The sequence below is a fragment of the Prionailurus bengalensis genome, chromosome B1, assembly GCF_016509475.1.
Source record: "Prionailurus bengalensis isolate Pbe53 chromosome B1, Fcat_Pben_1.1_paternal_pri, whole genome shotgun sequence".
In the NCBI taxonomy this organism is placed as follows: domain Eukaryota; kingdom Metazoa; phylum Chordata; class Mammalia; order Carnivora; family Felidae; genus Prionailurus; species Prionailurus bengalensis.
In genome coordinates, this window is record NC_057344.1 from 42,924,432 (window position 1) to 42,942,187 (window position 17,756).

Sequence of the window (17,756 nt, forward strand, 5' to 3'; positions counted from 1 at the left end):
GATATAGATATAGATAGATATAGATATAGGCATAGATATGCCCCTATTAACAGTAATAAAAATTCAACAATAACAGTAACTAAAGATGAGACATCATATAGATCTTATATAATATGACATTAAAATGGTAAGGTGATATGAACATTATACTAGTAAATTTAACCACCTAAATTGAATAGACAAATTCCTTGAAAAAAGCACTTACAAACACCAACATGAGTAGAAATTTAAAATGTGAATAGCATTATTAAGAAAAATATATTAAAGAAATCCTATCTATACTTTCAAAACTCCTCATCAAAGAAAAGTCCACACCACATGGCTCTGTTGGTGATTTTTTTAATTAATGAAAGCACAGCATAGACAATGCAGTCAGCGATACTGTAACAGCATTGTATAGTGACAAACGGTAGCCACATTTATGGTGAGCATAGCATAATGTATAGAAAAGTTGAATCACTATCTTGTACATCTGGAAACTAATGTAATGTTTTGTGCCAACTATATTCAAATTAAAAAAAAGAAATTATGCTAATTTGATATATTTTCTAAATTATAGAAAAAAGTGATATACTCATTTTTTTCATCTAGAAATGAAAACTAAATGAGTTTATGCATCCATATTAATAATTTGGGACAATTACCATCCACAGCAAATTCAACATACAAATGTGCACACATAAACACACATACACAGTAATTAAAATGAAGTGTTATTCCCCCCAAAATTACAGAAAGTTAAAATTGAATATAGTCCATATCTTGACCATTGCTTGATCACAAGACTAGTATCTGATACATACAAAGTACTCAATAAATGCTTATTGATTCAATGACTGCATGGATAGTGTAATTATCCTTATAATAATATATCAATTTTATCAATGTATAAGGATAAGTATATTTAGAATATTGATTAGGAATAATGTTACTTGGATAGTTTATTTGAAAGTTTTTCCTAAAGGGATCTATAGAAGAATACAAGTAACTTTTTAGAAAAAGAGTTGGTTTGAGGGAAATCTTGCCTTAACAATCATCAAACATACTATGACGCTATTTGATTTCATTCAATGTGGTATTGGCCATTGGAATAAGAAGTGAAAATTGACATTTATATATATGTATCTATTTATATATCAACATATATATATATAATCAATTAATTTAACTATCTAAACATGTACAAGTTATATACATATATAACATTTATTCTCAGGATGGAAATGGTTAATATCATAAGGGTTTATCTATAAATCCAGTGCAGTGCCTATAAGGAAGGGAGAAGCAACCCCTGACATGCAGGATCTGGCCTAATAATATCAGCTGGGCCTTGGTGTTGCTAGGAGCTGGCTTGACACAGATAGGCTAGGTGGGTCTCCTGTTGAACATAAACAATTTCATAAAAGGTCAATGTCTGTGATCATGATGGATGAAGAAAAATAGCAAGGACACTATGTCTGAATACAAGTAAAACTTGAAAAGTTTTCAAGTCACAGAAATGACCAAACACCCTCCCATCCTGGCTAATATGAGTAATTACTATTCCTTTACCAATTTTGATTTAGTATTGTTGTAGTTTCCTCTTCTAGATAAGAATTCTTAGAATACTCAGAGATGTACCCCTTTGTTTCTAACAGCAACTAATGTGGCAATGCCCAGATTTGTTAAATCCCCTCAAATTACACAAGCTTTAATCCTGTAATTACATCCTCTCACTGAGGACTACAATAGTTTCACATGGTGTATGTCCTCTTTTGCTGACAATAGTAATGAATCCAACTTGTTCAACTACAGATATGTTCCAGGAGGTCTTTGGCAGAATGGCATGGACATCTATATCTTCATAAATATCCCTCATTTTTCACAAATGGAAGCTCTGTTTTATGAACCTACCCACATACATGCAGATGTGTGCATTTGTTCTTGTATTCACAAATATAATGACAATTAATAAATATTAGAATGAATATTCCACAAAATATAGAGAGATAAATTTCAGAAAAAAATAAATATGTATGTTTTAAATAGCATTAAAATATAAAGTATTGATAAGTCTTTACATAATGGAGGTCATGGTAAGGAGACATAAAACCCAATAGTCATCAAGAAGAACATTACAAATTTCACAAAATGACAGGCACCGTTAATAAGATAAACAATAAGCTGCAAGCAAATATTATAAACATATAGAAGGTTGCTGAGGCTAGGACTTCTGGGACTATTTTGAACAAAGGTGGTGAGAGTGGACATCCCTGTCATGTTTCTGATCTTAGGGAGAAAGCCCATTGCAAAGGCATCCAAACTGGTAAGGAAGAAGTTGGACTTTCACTCTTTGAAGATGACATAATACTCTACATAGAAAATCAAAAGACTTCACCAGAAAACAGCTAGAGCGGATACACGAATTCAGTAAAGTCTCAGGATATCAAGTCAACGTACAGAAATTGGTTGCATTTCCATACACCAATAATGAAGCAGATAAAGATATCTATAAAGATATAAAAGAGTAAGAGATATCAAGGAATCGATCCCATTTACAATTGCACCAAAAAAAAAAAACACCTAGGAATAAACCTAACCAAAGAAGTAAAATATCTGTACACTGAAAACTGTAGAAAGTTTATGAAAGAAATTGAAAGAGGCACAAAGAAATGGAAAACCATTCTATGCTCGTGGATTGGAAGAACAAATATTGTTAAAATGTCAATACTACCCAAAGCAATCTACACCGATGCAATCCCTATCAAAATTTTTCACAGAACTAGAACAAACAACCCTAAAATTTGTGTGAAAACACAAAAAACCCTGAATAGCCAAAGTAATGTTGAAAAAGAAAAAGCTAGAGGCATCACAAGCTGTATTACAAGGCTGTAATCAAGACAGTATGATACTGGCACAAAACAGACACATAAATCAATAGAATAAAGAACCCAGAAATGGATCCACAAACATATGGCCAAATAATCTTTGACAAAGCATGAAGAATATCCAATGGAAAAAAAGACCATCTCTTTAGCAAATGGTGCTGGGAGAAATGGACAACGTCATGCGGAAGAATGACCTTGGACCACTTTCTTACACCATACACAAAAAATAAATTCAAAATGGATGAAATACCTAAATTTGAGACAGGAAACCATCAAAATCCTAGAGGAAAACACAGGCAGCAACCTCTTTGACCTAGGCCGCAGGAACTTACTTGACACGTCTCTGGAGGCAAAGGAAATAAAAGCGAAAATGAATTATTGAGACCTCATCAAGATAAAAAGCTTCTATACAGCAAAGGAAACAATCAACAAAACTAAAAGGCAACCAATGGAATGGGAGAGTATATTTGCAATTGCAATATTAGATAAAGGGTTAGTATTCAAAATCTATAAAGAACTTACCAAACTCAACACCCAAAAAACAAATTATCCAGTGAAGAAATGGACAGAAGACACGAATAGACACTTTTCCAAAGAAGACATCCAGATGGCCAACAGACACATGAAAAGATACTTGGCATCATTCATCATTGGGGAAATACAAATCAAAACTACTCTGAGATATGACCTCATACCTATCAGAATGGCTAAAATTAACAACTCAGGAAACATCAGATGCTGACAAGGATGCAGTGAAAGGGAACCCTTTTGTACTGTTGGTGGGAATGCAAACTGGTGCAGCCACCCTGGAAAAAAGCATGGAGATTCCTCAAAAAGTTAAACTCAGCAATTGCACTACTAAGTATTTTCCAAAGGATACAGAAGTGCTGTTTTGAAGGGGCACATGCACACCAAAGTTTATAGCAGTACTATCAACAATAGCCAAAGTATGGAAACAGCCCACATGTCCACTAACTGATGAATGGATAAAGAAGATGTGATGTATATTTATACAATGGAATACTACTTGGTGATGAAAAAGAATTAATTCTTGCCATTTGCAACAACGTGGATGGAACTAGGGTGTATTATGCTAAGCAAAATAAGTCAGTTGGAGAAAGATATAATATGATTTCACTCATATGGAATTTGAGAAAATCAACAGATGAACATAGGAGCAGGGAAGAAAAAAGATAAAACAGAGAAGGAGGCAAACCATGAGATTCTTAAGTACAGAAAACCAACTGAGGGTTGCTGGAGGACAGATGGCTGGGGGTATGGGTTAAACAGGTGATGCACATTAAGGAGGTCACTTTTCTGGATGAGCACTGGGTGTCACATGTAAGAAATGAAGTACTGGGTTCTACTCCTAAAACCAAGACTACATTGTATGTTACCTACCTTGAATTTGAATTAAAAAATAAATAAATAAACACATAGAATGGAGAAAGGATAACTGGGTACTATGTAAAATCTGTTCACACTATTTAGTAAGGAAAAGAGGGAAAAACAAACCTGTTATGCATAATGCTCAAAGTGGTCAAAATAAATGATTATTTAATTCATAAGGTTGCATAAAATGAAAATTCACTCACATTCACTAGTAATTAGACAAATGATAACAAAAAAATGAGACCCCGTTTCCCCATTAGTTCATTATAAGTTAAACTGATTTGGTCATAATTAGTATTGATAAACATGGTTGGGAGAGCATCTTCACTTACTTTCCATGAAAGAACACACACACACACACACACACATAATGATATTGAACTTACTCCTGGAGAATCTGGGGAGTATAACAACAACTTCAACTTTTATTCTATATTTTCTATATTATTTCTAGGGTGGGAATGTTTACAAATGCATGCCTATCACATAGACACATGAAAAAGCAGAAACAAAAGGAATATTAAAAATAAAGAAGAATCAGGGGTGCCTGGGTGGCTCAGTCAGTTAAGCATCTGACTTCAGCTCAGGTCATGATCTCACAGTTCGAGCCCCATGTTAGGCTCTGTGCTGACAACTCAGAACCTGGAGCCTACTTCAGATTCTGTGTCTCCCTCTCTCTCTCTCTGACCCTCCCCAGCTCACACTCTGTCTCTCTTTCTCTCAAAAATAAACAAACATTAAAAAAAAAGTAAAGAATAATCATACCTCCATAATAAATGACAATATATTTAAAACTTGTTTTTTGAGTAAATAGAAAATGTTTGGTTTTTTAGAAAGTGTTAATATAAAAATATTAAAGAATTGCATAAATGCAATTTATTTACATGGAAACAATATTTAGTTTATTATTTATTTATCACCCAATGTGAGTAAGTTTGCTGTCCTTTACTTGTAAAATATATAAATTTATTAACATATCCATTTTATTAACTTCATTACAGTAAAACAAAACATGACACATGATTACTATACTATACTAACTTTGTTTTTTATCATAACCATTGCTTAACTCTATTTAATTTTATTCACAAAATGAAACCTTAGTAAACAAATCACTAAAAACAAAATTGAGGAAGGTCTTCTCTTGGAAACTTACACTTTTTTTCCTCAAGGATATACTTCCATGTTGGTAATTTATGAATTAATTTCCAATGACTTTAGATAATGTTATTGATCAACTTCTATTTTTTTTTTAATGAAATTTATTGACAAATTGGTTTCCATACAACACCCAGTGCTCATCCCAAAAGGTGCCCTCCTCAATACCCATCACCCACCCTCCCCTCCCTCCCACCCTCCATCAACCCTCAGTTCTCGGTTTTTAACAGTCTCTTATGCTTTGGCTGTCTCCCACTCTAACCTCTTTTTTTTTTTTTCCTTCCCCTCCCCCATGGGTTCCTGGTAAGTTTCTCAGGATCCACATAAGAGTGAAACCATATGGTATCTGTCTTTCTCTGTATGGCTTATTTCACTTAGCATCACACTCTCCAGTTCCATCCACGTTGCTACAAAAGGCCATATTTCATTTTTTCTCATTGCCACGTAATATTCCATTGTGTATATAAACCACAATTTCTTTATCCATTCATCAGTTGATGGACATTTAGGCTCTTTCCATAATTTGGCTATTGTTGAGAGTGCTGCTATGAACATTGGGGTACAAGTGGCCCTATGCATCAGTACTCCTGTATCCCTTGGATAAATTCCTAGCAGTGCTATTGCTGGGTCATAGGGTAGGTCTATTTTTAATTTTCTGAGGAACCTCCACACTGCTTTCCAGAGTGGCTGCACCAATTTGCATTCCCACCAACAGTGCAAGAGGGTTCCCGTTTCTCCACATCCTCTCCAGCATCTATAGTCTCCTGATTTGTTCATTTTGGCCACTCTGACTGGCGTGAGGTGATACCTGAGTGTGGTTTTGATTTGTATTTCCCTGATAAGGAGAGACGCTGAACATCTTTTCATGTGCCTGTTGGCCATCCGGATGTCTTCTTTAGAGAAGTGTCTATTCATGTTTTCTGCCCATTTCTTCACTGGGTTATTTGTTTTTCGGGTGTGGAGTTTGGTGAGCTCTTTATAGATTTTGGATACTAGCCCTTTGTCCGATATGTCATTTGCGAATATCTTTTCCCATTCCGTTGGTTGCCTTTTAGTTTTGTTGGTTGTTTCCTTTGCTGTGCAGAAGCTTTTGATCTTCATAAGGTCCCAGTAATTCACTTTTGCTTTTAATTCCCTTGCCTTTGGGGATGTGTCGAGTAAGAGATTGCTACGGCTGAGGTCAGAGAGGTCTTTTCCTGCTTTCTCCTCTAAGGTTTTGATGGTTTCCTGTCTCACCTTTAGGTCCTTTATCCATTTTGAGTTTATTTTTGTGAATGGTGTGAGAAAGTGGTCTAGTTTCAACCTTCTGCATGTTGCTGTCCAGTTCTCCCAGCACCATTTGTTAAAGAGGCTGTCTTTTTTCCATTGGATGTTCTTTCCTGCTTTGTCAAAGATGAGTTGGCCATACGTTTGTGGGTCTAGTTCTGGGGTTTCTATTCTATTCCATTGGTCTATGTGTCTGTTTTGGTGCCAATACCATGCTGTCTTGATGATGACAGCTTTGTAGTAGAGGCTAAAGTCTGGGATTGTGATGCCTCCTGCTTTGGTCTTCTTCTTCAAAATTCCTTTGGCTATTCGGGGCCTTTTGTGGTTCCATATGAATTTTAGGATTGCTTGTTCTAGTTTCGAGAAGAATGCTGGTGCAATTTTGATTGGGATTGCATTGAATGTGTAGATAGCTTTGGGTAGTATTGACATTTTGACAATATTTATTTTTCCAATCCATGAGCAGGGAATGTCTTTCCATTTCTTTAAATCTTCTTCAATTTCCTTCATAAGCTTTCTATAATTTTCAGCATACAGATCCTTTACATCTTTGGTTAGATTTATTCCTAGGTATTTTATGCTTCTTGGTGCAATTGTGAATGGGATCAGTTTCTTTATTTGTCTTTCTGTTGCTTCATTGTTAGTGTATAAGAATGCAATTGATTTCTGTACATTGATTTTGTATCCTGCAACTTTGCTGAATTCCTGTATCAGTTCTAGCAGACTTTTGGTGGAGTCTGTCGGATTTTCCATGTATAATATCATGTCATCTGCAAAAAGCGAAAGCTTGACTTCATCTTTGCCAATTTGGATGCCTTTGATTTCCTTTTGTTGTCTGATTGCTGATGCTAGAACTTCCAGCACTATGTTAAACAGCAGCGGTGAGAGTGGGCATCCTTGTCGTGTTCCTGATCTCAGGGAAAAAGCTCTCAGTTTTTCCCCGTTGAGGATGATGTTAGCTGTGGGCTTTTCATAAATGGCTTTTATGATCTTTAAGTATGTTCCTTCTATCCCGACTTTCTCAAGGGTTTTTATTAAGAAAGGGTGCTGGATTTTGTCGAAGGCCTTTTCTGCATCGATTGACAGGATCATATGGTTCTTCTCTATTTTTTTGTTAATGTGATGTATCACGTTGATTGATTTGCGAATGTTGAACCAGCCCTGCATCCCAGGAATGAATCCCACTTGATCATGGTGAATAATTCTTTTTATATGCCGTTGAATTCGATTTGCTAGTATCTTATTGAGAATTTTTGCATCCGTATTCATCAGGGATATTGGCCTGTAGTTCTCTTTTTTTACTGGGTCTCTGTCTGGTTTAGGAATCAAAGTAATACTGGCTTCATAGAATGAGTCTGGAAGTTTTCCTTCTCTTTCTATTTCTTGGAATAGCTTGAGAAGGATAGGTATTATCTCTGCTTTAAACGTCTGGTAGAACTCCCCTGGGAAGCCATCTGGTCCTGGACTCTTCTTTGTTGGGAGATTTTTGATAACCGATTCAATTTCTTCGCTGGTTATGGGTCTGTTCAAGCTTTCTATTTCCTCCTGATTGAGTTTTGGAAGCGTGTGGGTGTTCAGGAATTTGTCCATTTCTTCCAGGTTGTCCAGTTTGTTGGCATATAATTGTTCATAGTATTCCCTGATAATTGCTTGTATCTCTGAGGGATTGGTTGTAATAATTCCATTTTCATTCATGATTTTATCTATTTGGGTCATCTCCCTTTTCTTTTTGAGAATCTTGGCTAGAGGTTTGTCAATTTTGTTTATTTTTTCAAAAAACCACCTCTTGGTTTCGTTGATCTGCTCTACAGTTTTTTTAGATTCTATATTGTTTATTTCTGCTCTGATCTTTATTATTTCTCTTCTTCTGCTAGGTTTAGGCTGCCTTTGCTGTTCTGCTTCTAGTTCCTTTAGGTGTGCTGTTAGAGTTTGTATTTGGGATTTTTCTTGTTTCTTGAGATAGGACTGGATGGCAATGTATTTTCCTCTCAGGACTGCCTTTGCTGCGTCCCAAAGCGTTTGGATTGTTGTATTTTCATTTTCGTTTGTTTCCATATATTTTTTAATTTCTTCTCTAATTGCCTGGTTGACCCACTCATTCGTTAGTAGGGTGTTCTTTAACCTCCATGCTTTTGGAGGTTTTCCAGACTTTTTTCTGTGGTTGATTTCAAGCTTCATAGCATTGTGGTCTGAAAGTAAGCATGGTATAATTTCAATTCTTGTAAACTGATGAAGGGCTGTTTTGTGACCCAGTATATGATCTATCTTGGAGAATGTTCCATGTGCACTCGAGAAGAAAGTATATTCTGTTGCTTTGGGATGCAGAGTTCTAAATATATCTGTCAAGTCCATCTCATCCAATGTCTCATTCAGGGCCCTTGTTTCTTTATTGACCGTGTGTCTAGATGATCTATCCATTTCTGTAAGTGGGGTGTTAAAGTCCCCTGCAATGACCACATTCTTATCAATAAGGTTGCTTATGTTTATGAGTAATTGTTTTATATATTTGGGGGCTCCGGTATTCGGCGCATAGACATTTATAATTGTTAGCTCTTCCTGATGGATAGACCCTGTAACTATTATATAATGTCCTTCTTCATCTCTTGTTACAGCCTTTAATTTAAAGTCTAGTTTGTCTGATATAAGTATGGCTACTCCAGCTTTCTTTTGGCTTCCAGTCGCATGATAAATAGTTCTCCATCCCCTCACTCTTAATCTAAAGGTGTCCTCAGGTCTAAAATGAGTCTCTTGTAGACAGCAAATAGATGGGTCTTGTTTTTTTATCCATTCTGATACCCTATGTCTTTTGGTTGGCGCATTTAATCCATTTACATTCAGTGTTATTATAGAAAGATACGGGTTTAGAGTCATTGTGATGTCTTTATGTTTTATGCTTGTAGTGATGTCTCTGGGACTTTGTCTCACAGGGTCCCCCTTAGGATCTCTTGTAGGGCTGGTTTAGTGGTGAAAAATTCCTTCAGTTTTTGTTTGTTCGGGAAGACCTTTATCTCTCCTTCTATTCTAAATGACAGACTTGCTGGATAAAGGATTCTTGGCTGCATATTTTTTCTGTCTAGCACCCTGAAAATCTCGTGCCAATTCTTTCTGGCCTGCCAAGTTTCAAAAGAGAGATCAGTCATGAGTCTTATAGGTCTCCCTTTATATGTGAGGGCACGTTTACCCCTCGCTGCTTTCAGAATCTTCTCTTTATCCTTGTATTTTGCCAGTTTCACTATGATATGTCGTGCAGAAGATTGATTCAAGTTACGTCTGAAGGGAGTTCTCTGTGCCTCTTGGATTTCAATGCCTTTTTCCTTCCCCAGTTCAGGGAAGTTCTCAGCTATTATTTCTTCAAGTACCCCTTCAGCACCTTTCCCTCTCTCTTCCTCCTCTGGGATACCAATTATGCGTATATTATTTCTCTTTAGTGCATCACTTAGTTCTCTAATTTTCCCCTCATACTCCTGGATTTTTTTATCTCTCTTTTTCTCAGCTTCCTCTTTTTCCATAACTTTATCTTCTAGTTCACCTATTCTCTCCTCTGCCTCTTCAAGCCGAGCTGTGGTGGTTTCCATTTTGTTATGCATTTCGTTTAAAGCGTTTTTCAGCTCCTCGTGACTGTTCCTTAGTCCCTTGATCTCTGTAGCAAGAGATTCTCTGCTGTCCTGTATACTGTTTTCAAGCCCAGCAATTAATTTTATGACTATTATTCTAAATTCACTTTCTGTTATATTATTTAAATCCTTTTTGATCAGCTCATTAGCTGTTGTTATTTCCTGGAGATTCTTCTGAGGGGAATTCTTCCGCTTGGTCATTTTGGATAGTCCCTGGTGTGGTGAGGACCTGCAAGGCACTTCCCCTGTGCTGTGGTGTATAACTGGAGTTGGTGGGCGGGGCCGCAGTCAGACCTGATGTCTGCCCCCAGCCCACCGCTGGGGCCACAGTCAGACTGGTGTGTGCCTTCTCTTCCCCTCTCCTAGGGGCGGGATTCACTGTGGGGTGGTGTGGTTCGTCTGGGCTACTTGCACCCTGCCAGGCTTGTGATGCTGGGGATCTGGAGTATTAGCTGGGGTGGGTAGGCAAGGTGCACGGGGGCAGGAGGGGCAGGCTTAGATCGCTTCTCCTTAGGTGATCCACTTCAGGAGGGGCCCTGTGGCAGCGGGAGGGAGTCAGATCCGCTGCCGGAGGTTTGGCTCCGCTGAAGCGCAGAGTTGGGTGTTTGCGCGGAGCGAGCAAGTTCCCTGGCAGGAACCGGTTCCCTTTGGGATTTTGGCTGGGGGATGGGCGGGGGAGATGGCGCTGCCGAGCGCCTTTGTTCCCCACCAAACTGAGCTCTGTTGTCAGGGGGCTCAGCAGCTCTCCCTCCCCTTGTCCTCCAGCCTTCCCGCTTTCAGAGCAGAGCTGTTAACTTATGACCTCCCAGACGCTAAGTCGCGCTTGCTGTCGGAACACAGTCCCACAGTCCGTCAGGCCCCTCCGCTTTTGCAAGCCAGTCTCAGGGGCTCTGCTTGACCTGCGAGCCGCCCCTCCGCCCCGGCTCCCTTCTGCCAGTCCGTGGAGCGCGCACCGCCTCGCCGCCCTTCCTACCCTCTTCCGTGGGCCTCTCGTCTGCGTTTGGCCCCGGCGACTCCGTTCTGCTAATCCTCTGGCGGTTTTCTGGGTTATTTAGGCAGGTGTAGATGGAATCTAAGTGATCAGCAGGACGTGCGGTGAGCCCAGCGTCCTCCTAAGCCGCCATCTTGCCGAAAGTCTTCGATCAACTTCTATTTTAAGTGTTACTTAGTTTTTACAGTTATATGTTCTTTTGGACATTCTAGAAATAATAAAATAATAAAATTTCATTGAATATAACTACATTGTATAACTGAAAAGTTGAACATATAAGTGTATTAAATAGAAGTTGAGATTAATAAATGAAAGCTGTTAAGTGGTTGAACTACAATAATATTTCTTATGAAATTTTAGGAATGTCAATTTAAGAAGTGCTGTGATTTTCATACATGTAAACTGAAAAGCTCAGCAAAATGTGGTTCTGGACCCTGCTGTACATCAAAATGTGAGGTAATTTTCCAATATTTATAAAAAGGAAATTAAGCTGTTATCATAGATGTGATCATGATTAATAATTAATTAAATTTATGTGGAATTGATAAAGAGAATATAGAAGTGGTTCAGTGGACAAAATGGAGAGCACATCAACAACCACAAGTAAAAAGGAAAACTACTATGAATTAAAGAAGACATCACAGATAGGTACTGATTATTCTGTTGTGTTGAAACCACAGTTTACCATCTTCTAAATCATCACATAAAGAAAGTATATATATACATTACCATATCAAAATATATCAACTCTCAAGGAAATCGTGAAGTCAAATAAATGGTAAATGTCTGTGGAAATACAAGCCAATTTTGCAGCAGACAAAATGTGTAGTGTATAGGATATACAAAGAACTCTCAGACATGGATAAGTGAAAGACAAATCTCCCCTCCCCTCCCCGCCCCCCACACACACTCACAGGCAAAGGGGCTCTACAGGCAATTTACAATAATGGAGATAGAGTTGTACTCCAGTGTGTGTACTTCATCTGCAGTAATTAAGGTAAACACAAATAAAAACAATTAGCACAATATCTAATGTAGTTATTCAAATGGTAATCTTAAAAACAACAATGTCAGATATTAACCAAAGAGAAGAGATAAAGTTATTTTTTGGAGAGTATGGAATTTTGAATTGCTATAATCCCTTTGTTAAGCAATATTTGAGTATCTCTGAACAAAGTATAAATTATCAGTTTCTTTCTTATGTATATATCTTAGAAGTATATACATGTATGGAATGCTCAAAAAAGAATATTAATTATAGAATTATTTGCAGTAGTCAACAATTGGTACTAGAATGATCACAAATTATTGTACACTGTACAAGAATTAATAACTGCAGGCTAAATATGCATGCACTAATACATATTATCTTTAAGATATATGTTCAGGGGCGCCTGGGTGGCGCAGTCGGTTAAGCGTCCGACTTCAGCCAGGTCACGATCTCATGGTCCGTGAGTTCGAGCCCCGCGTCAGGCTCTGGGCTGATGGCTCAGAGCCTGGAGCCTGCTTCCAATTCTGTGTCTCCCTCTCTCTCTGCCCCTCCCCCATTCATGCTCTGTCTCTCTCTCTCCCAAAAATAAATAAACGTTGAAAAAAAAAATTAAAAAAAAAAAAAAAAGATATATGTTCAGATGAGAAAGCAAGTTTAATAATGAAAAATATTTTATAATTAAAAACTCGGATATATTATATACACATAAATATTCCATATATTCTTTTGCCCAATTTTTCAGCTCGGGTATAACTTACTATATTATAATTTTATTATAGTAAAATTCTTTTAGTGAATACTTCTGAGTATTATAAGAAACATTCAGTCTTATAACTAGCACCACAATCAAAGGATAGGTGATTTCATCAGCACTCTCAAAAAATTACCCTATGCCTCTTTGTACCTCCACCCACAGACCCCAGTAACTACAGATCTGTTTTCTGCATTTGTAATTTTCTTTTTGCAGAAATACAAATTGAATCGTATATATATGTAAACATTTTAATTAGGCATGTTATCATAATAGCATTTGAGTTTCATTCATGTTGTGGTGCTTGTCAGTAACCCATTCTTTTTTGGTTTGTTTTTTTTTAAATAGGTATTTATTATTTAAAAATATACAAACTGGCTTTTTATTAGTCACAAATTATGGAAAATTTTCAAAAGTTTGTCTCAACCCTCCAAAAAGTGTGCTCTCTCTTTACAGTGTTGAGTGGCAGTACATTTTGATGGTATGGAAACTAACTCACAAACATTCCATATAACTTTGTTAGAATGTACAAAGATATGGCAGAAACCAGAATCCCTACAGTGTTAGACAAATTCAAGTTCAAGTGTTACTGAACTTTTATAAACAGTGAGGATTACAGAATAAATAGTAAACACCTGTGTGAAATTTTGCAAAGCAAAAATGATTCGTTTTGTATATTTTCACTTTGTTTAAGCCTTTCCAAAAGACTTTTAAATGCAAAAGTTGAAAATTTTCCAGTTACCTGAAATTTCAAAAATCTACTGTACCTTGAAAAAACCCCTGGGTGCCCGGGCTGCTCAGTCGGTTAAGTGGCCGACTTCAGCTCAGGTCATGATTTTGCGGTTCGTGAGTTTGAGCCCCAGATCAGGCTCTGTGCTGACAGCTCGGAGCATGGAGCCTGCTTCAGATTTTGTGTCTCCCTCTCTGCCCCTCCATCATTCATGCTCTGCCTCTCTTTCATCTCTCAAAAATGAATAAACGTTAAAAATTTTTAAAAAGAAAAAAGAAAAAACTCTTGGGATGCCTGGGTTGCTCAGTTGGTAAAAAGCCCAACTGTTTTTGACTCAGGTCCTGATCTCATGGTTTCATGAGTTGGAGCCCTGCATTGGGCTCTGTGCTGACAGTGTGGAACCTGGTTGGTATCTCTCTCTCCCCATCTCTCTCTGCCCCTCCTCCACTCACGTTGTCTCTCTCAAAATAAATAAACTAAAAGAGAGAGAAAAAGCTCTTAAAAACAGCATCATTCAAACAGTGGCTAACTCACAAATGTGTATGCAACAACCACAACTAAGCATGTCAGAGTCACCAGCTTACAACTGAAGGCAGAATTAGAGGCACATCTCTGACAGTTAAGAGAAAAGGACATGAGGGGTAAGTATGCAGCCCAAGACATCCAGGTATTTGATTGTGGGATAAAGGGTCAAAACTAAAGGGACTTTTCTTACAGAATCCAAGGTCTTAATTAAAAGCAGATCCTTTAAACACCTAAATCCTTTTTGACTCTCTCCTCATCACTAAAACAGATGGTACAAAGTCTTCATACAAAAGAGAAAATTTCTGAAATTGCATTTTACATCAATGCTAATAACAACCAATTGAAAAGAAAGAACTACAAAGTGCAAATTTATAAACACTGTACTTGACTTTTTCATCATATAACTCACAGCCTTGGGAATTCTGTGATTCTCCTAAATATAAATAATTAGGTATATTTTATATGACAAATCTCTTCACTAAGAATAGTTATTCATAGAATACGATTTTATTTTTCTTTTTCCTCCTAGATATCATTAGCAGGCACTCCTTGTAGAAAGAGTATTGATCAAGAATGTGATTTTACAGAATATTGCAATGGAACCTCTAGTAATTGTGTTCCTGACACTTATGCGTCGAATGGTCAGCTGTGTAGGTTGAGAACTGCATATTGTTATAATGGACGATGCCAAACTACTGATAACCAGTGTGCCCAGATATTTGGAGAAGGTATCGCTCTTTATTATATATTTCTTTTACCTTAAATTTGAATCCCTCTATATAGGGATATATCAAATAGAAGGTTAGAGAAAGTCTTAATTATCAAGTTGAAGGAACTTCAGAGGAGGTTAAATTCTCAGTGAAGTCTGTTTTTCCATAATTAAGGTTCTGGTTGGAAGAAGAATGAAACCTATGCTTAGGATGGGAACAGTTGAAAATGTGTTCTCTCTAATTTTAGCCTCCAGACTTCTCTGAAACTACTGAATTTATAAAATGGTACAGCACTGATCCTTCACACCACCACCTGCACCAATTAATAATGACATAAGTATGTTCCCATTATATGAAGATAATGTGGAAACCTGTCTCTCATAACACATATTGTATCCCCATCAGGATCTCTCTCCTACCTGTCCTGGCCACTAACTGTAAGTCAAGTTCAAGTCACAGCAAAATAGAGCCAGGATGTGCTGGAATTTATAAGGGAGTAAAGGAAATATACCCCAATAGAGCTACAGGTCCTAGACAGCAATTACTGCCAGAATCAAGGGAGTGTACATGGAACTGGATTCTGAGAGTGCTTGATCACAACATTGGATAGGGGAACATAAGATTGGATAAGAGAGAGTTTATTATTTTGGAAGTACTCTCCTAAGATAATAAGACTTAACACCCTGGCAAGGATCCTAGAAGACAGTAAAAATTTCTATTAGGATTGTTTCCAGAAAGATGGAAACAATGGCCCACTCTAAGTGAGATTTAAATGTTGAAATTACCAAGGGAATAGAATCTTTGACAACTTTCAGTGCACAATGGGTCCACAGGGTCCACAAATTCATTTGGCAATTATTTTTTAGTCCTAGAGGATATCATCAGGTTTGACATATTAATAGTTTGTGCAGTCCCATAATTATGTCCTTGGGCTATTTGATAAGGCCATGGAGAAAGCCTCTGTAACTCTCTCCTACCAGAAATTAATACTACCTTTAAAAATCTAAAGGATGCATAGGTGGTTAGCAGTATATATATATACATATACATATATATATATATATGTATATATATTTAATTATTCAATATGATTCTTGTAGAAACCAGATGGTGTTGGAAGATAATAGCATTCCACTGCAAATGCAGACAAGCAGTAGATTAATTGCACCCACTATGCCAGATGTGGTGTCTATGCTAGAGCAGGATAGCATATGTAGTAGGAGTATAGCCACTGATTTGGCAAATATATTCTTTCCTGTTTCTATTTTAAAAAAGAATTAGCAACAGTATGCTTTCACATGGAATGGATAATGACATTAATGTTGAGTTTTGCTGTCAATCATAAAGTTGTAGAGATGTGGACATCTTAAAATATATCACATTTTCTACTCCATCAATGATTTTGTTCTAATCCAGCTAAATAAGAAAAGCATTGCTAGAATGCTGGAGGATTAAGTAAAGCACATTTTCTATAAAGGGCAGGAGACAGCCTTTCAAAATGTTTAGGAATTTGTCATCAGTAAAATTTTTAAGGATCCAGTGATCAGAGGCATTATCTGACGTCTCCTGCAAAGTAAAACCAAATGGTGTGTATCTTGCATCTCATTTAACTAAAAAAGCACACCACCTGGTAGGCCTCTTTGGGTTCTGGAGTCAGTATATCCCACATGGGGAAGTACTGCTTGATTTCATTTACCAGATGACATGAAAGGTTGCTAATGTGGAGTGATGTGAAAAGCAGGAAAGGGTTCTGCAGCATGTCAAAGCTGCAACGCAAGAAGCCCTGCATACTGAATTATGAAACACAGCAGCCCCAATAATATTAGAGGTGTGGGTCATGAGAAAAACTGCTATATGGGACTTATACCAAGCCTCTTTGGGAGAGTAATAGAGCAGTTCTCTGGGGTTTTGGAGCAAGATTGTTCCATCTAAACTGGAGAACGATACCACTTTGACAAAACCACTCTGAGCACACTACTGACTCCTGTAGAGATGAAGAATCTGACTTTCAGACACCAAAAACCCATGTGTTCAGAACTATACAGTATAAGCTTTGTTATGTCAGACCCACTAAGTTAAATGGTCAGGTAGGTGGAAGTCATTCATTCACCTGGATTCAAGCACAAGCAAAAAGATCCTTTGCATCTCCCTTAGCTCATACCTATGAAATTTCATGGGATTTCACAATGACCAAGTTACACTTAGAAGAACAAGCTTATGTTTGCTTTATAGATGTGTTGGCTCAGTCACTAGTCATAAGTGGGGGAAAAAGCAGTAGCTATACTGCAGCCTCACTTTGGAGGTTGCCTTGAAATAAAGATACTGACCATCTGGTCATTTGTTTCTGTGGAAGGAAAAATAGCCAGAAGTAGATTATAGATATTCTCTTGAACAATGACAAAGGGCCTAGTTTGTTGGTGAGGTGCCTGGGTGTGGAAAGACCAGAAGATTAGAGGCAAGAGTTCTGGAATAGAAATATATGCTAAGACACATGGAAATGAACAATAATGTGGAGGTCTTTGTTTTAATCCACCAGTTAACACCCACCAATGAGCATCCACCATGGAAGAGATACAGAACAATCAAATAAGCATAATAATTTGGCTAGTTTCCATCAGCCAGCATCCATCATTATCCACCCCAATGCTGTAGGATGGACATATTTCTAGGCTTTCTCAATTTTTTTTTAATTACTGTCTCTGAAACAACAGATTCTTTTCTGAGTTTAGTTTATCTTTTTCTTGAGTACCTTTACCTTCTG

General features: G+C 37.3%; 1 protein-coding gene across 1 annotated transcript in view; it reads left to right on the plus strand.

The window, feature by feature from the left end:
- The window catches only part of ADAM18 (ADAM metallopeptidase domain 18), a 164,963-nt gene that overhangs the window by 70,511 nt on the left and 76,696 nt on the right, over window positions 1-17,756 (plus strand). Inside the window, exons 13-14 of the mRNA XM_043563577.1 lie at window positions 11,649-11,744; window positions 14,815-15,013. Coding sequence (XP_043419512.1) covers window positions 11,649-11,744; window positions 14,815-15,013 — 295 coding nt within the window. The remainder of the gene's footprint in view (window positions 1-11,648; window positions 11,745-14,814; window positions 15,014-17,756) is intronic.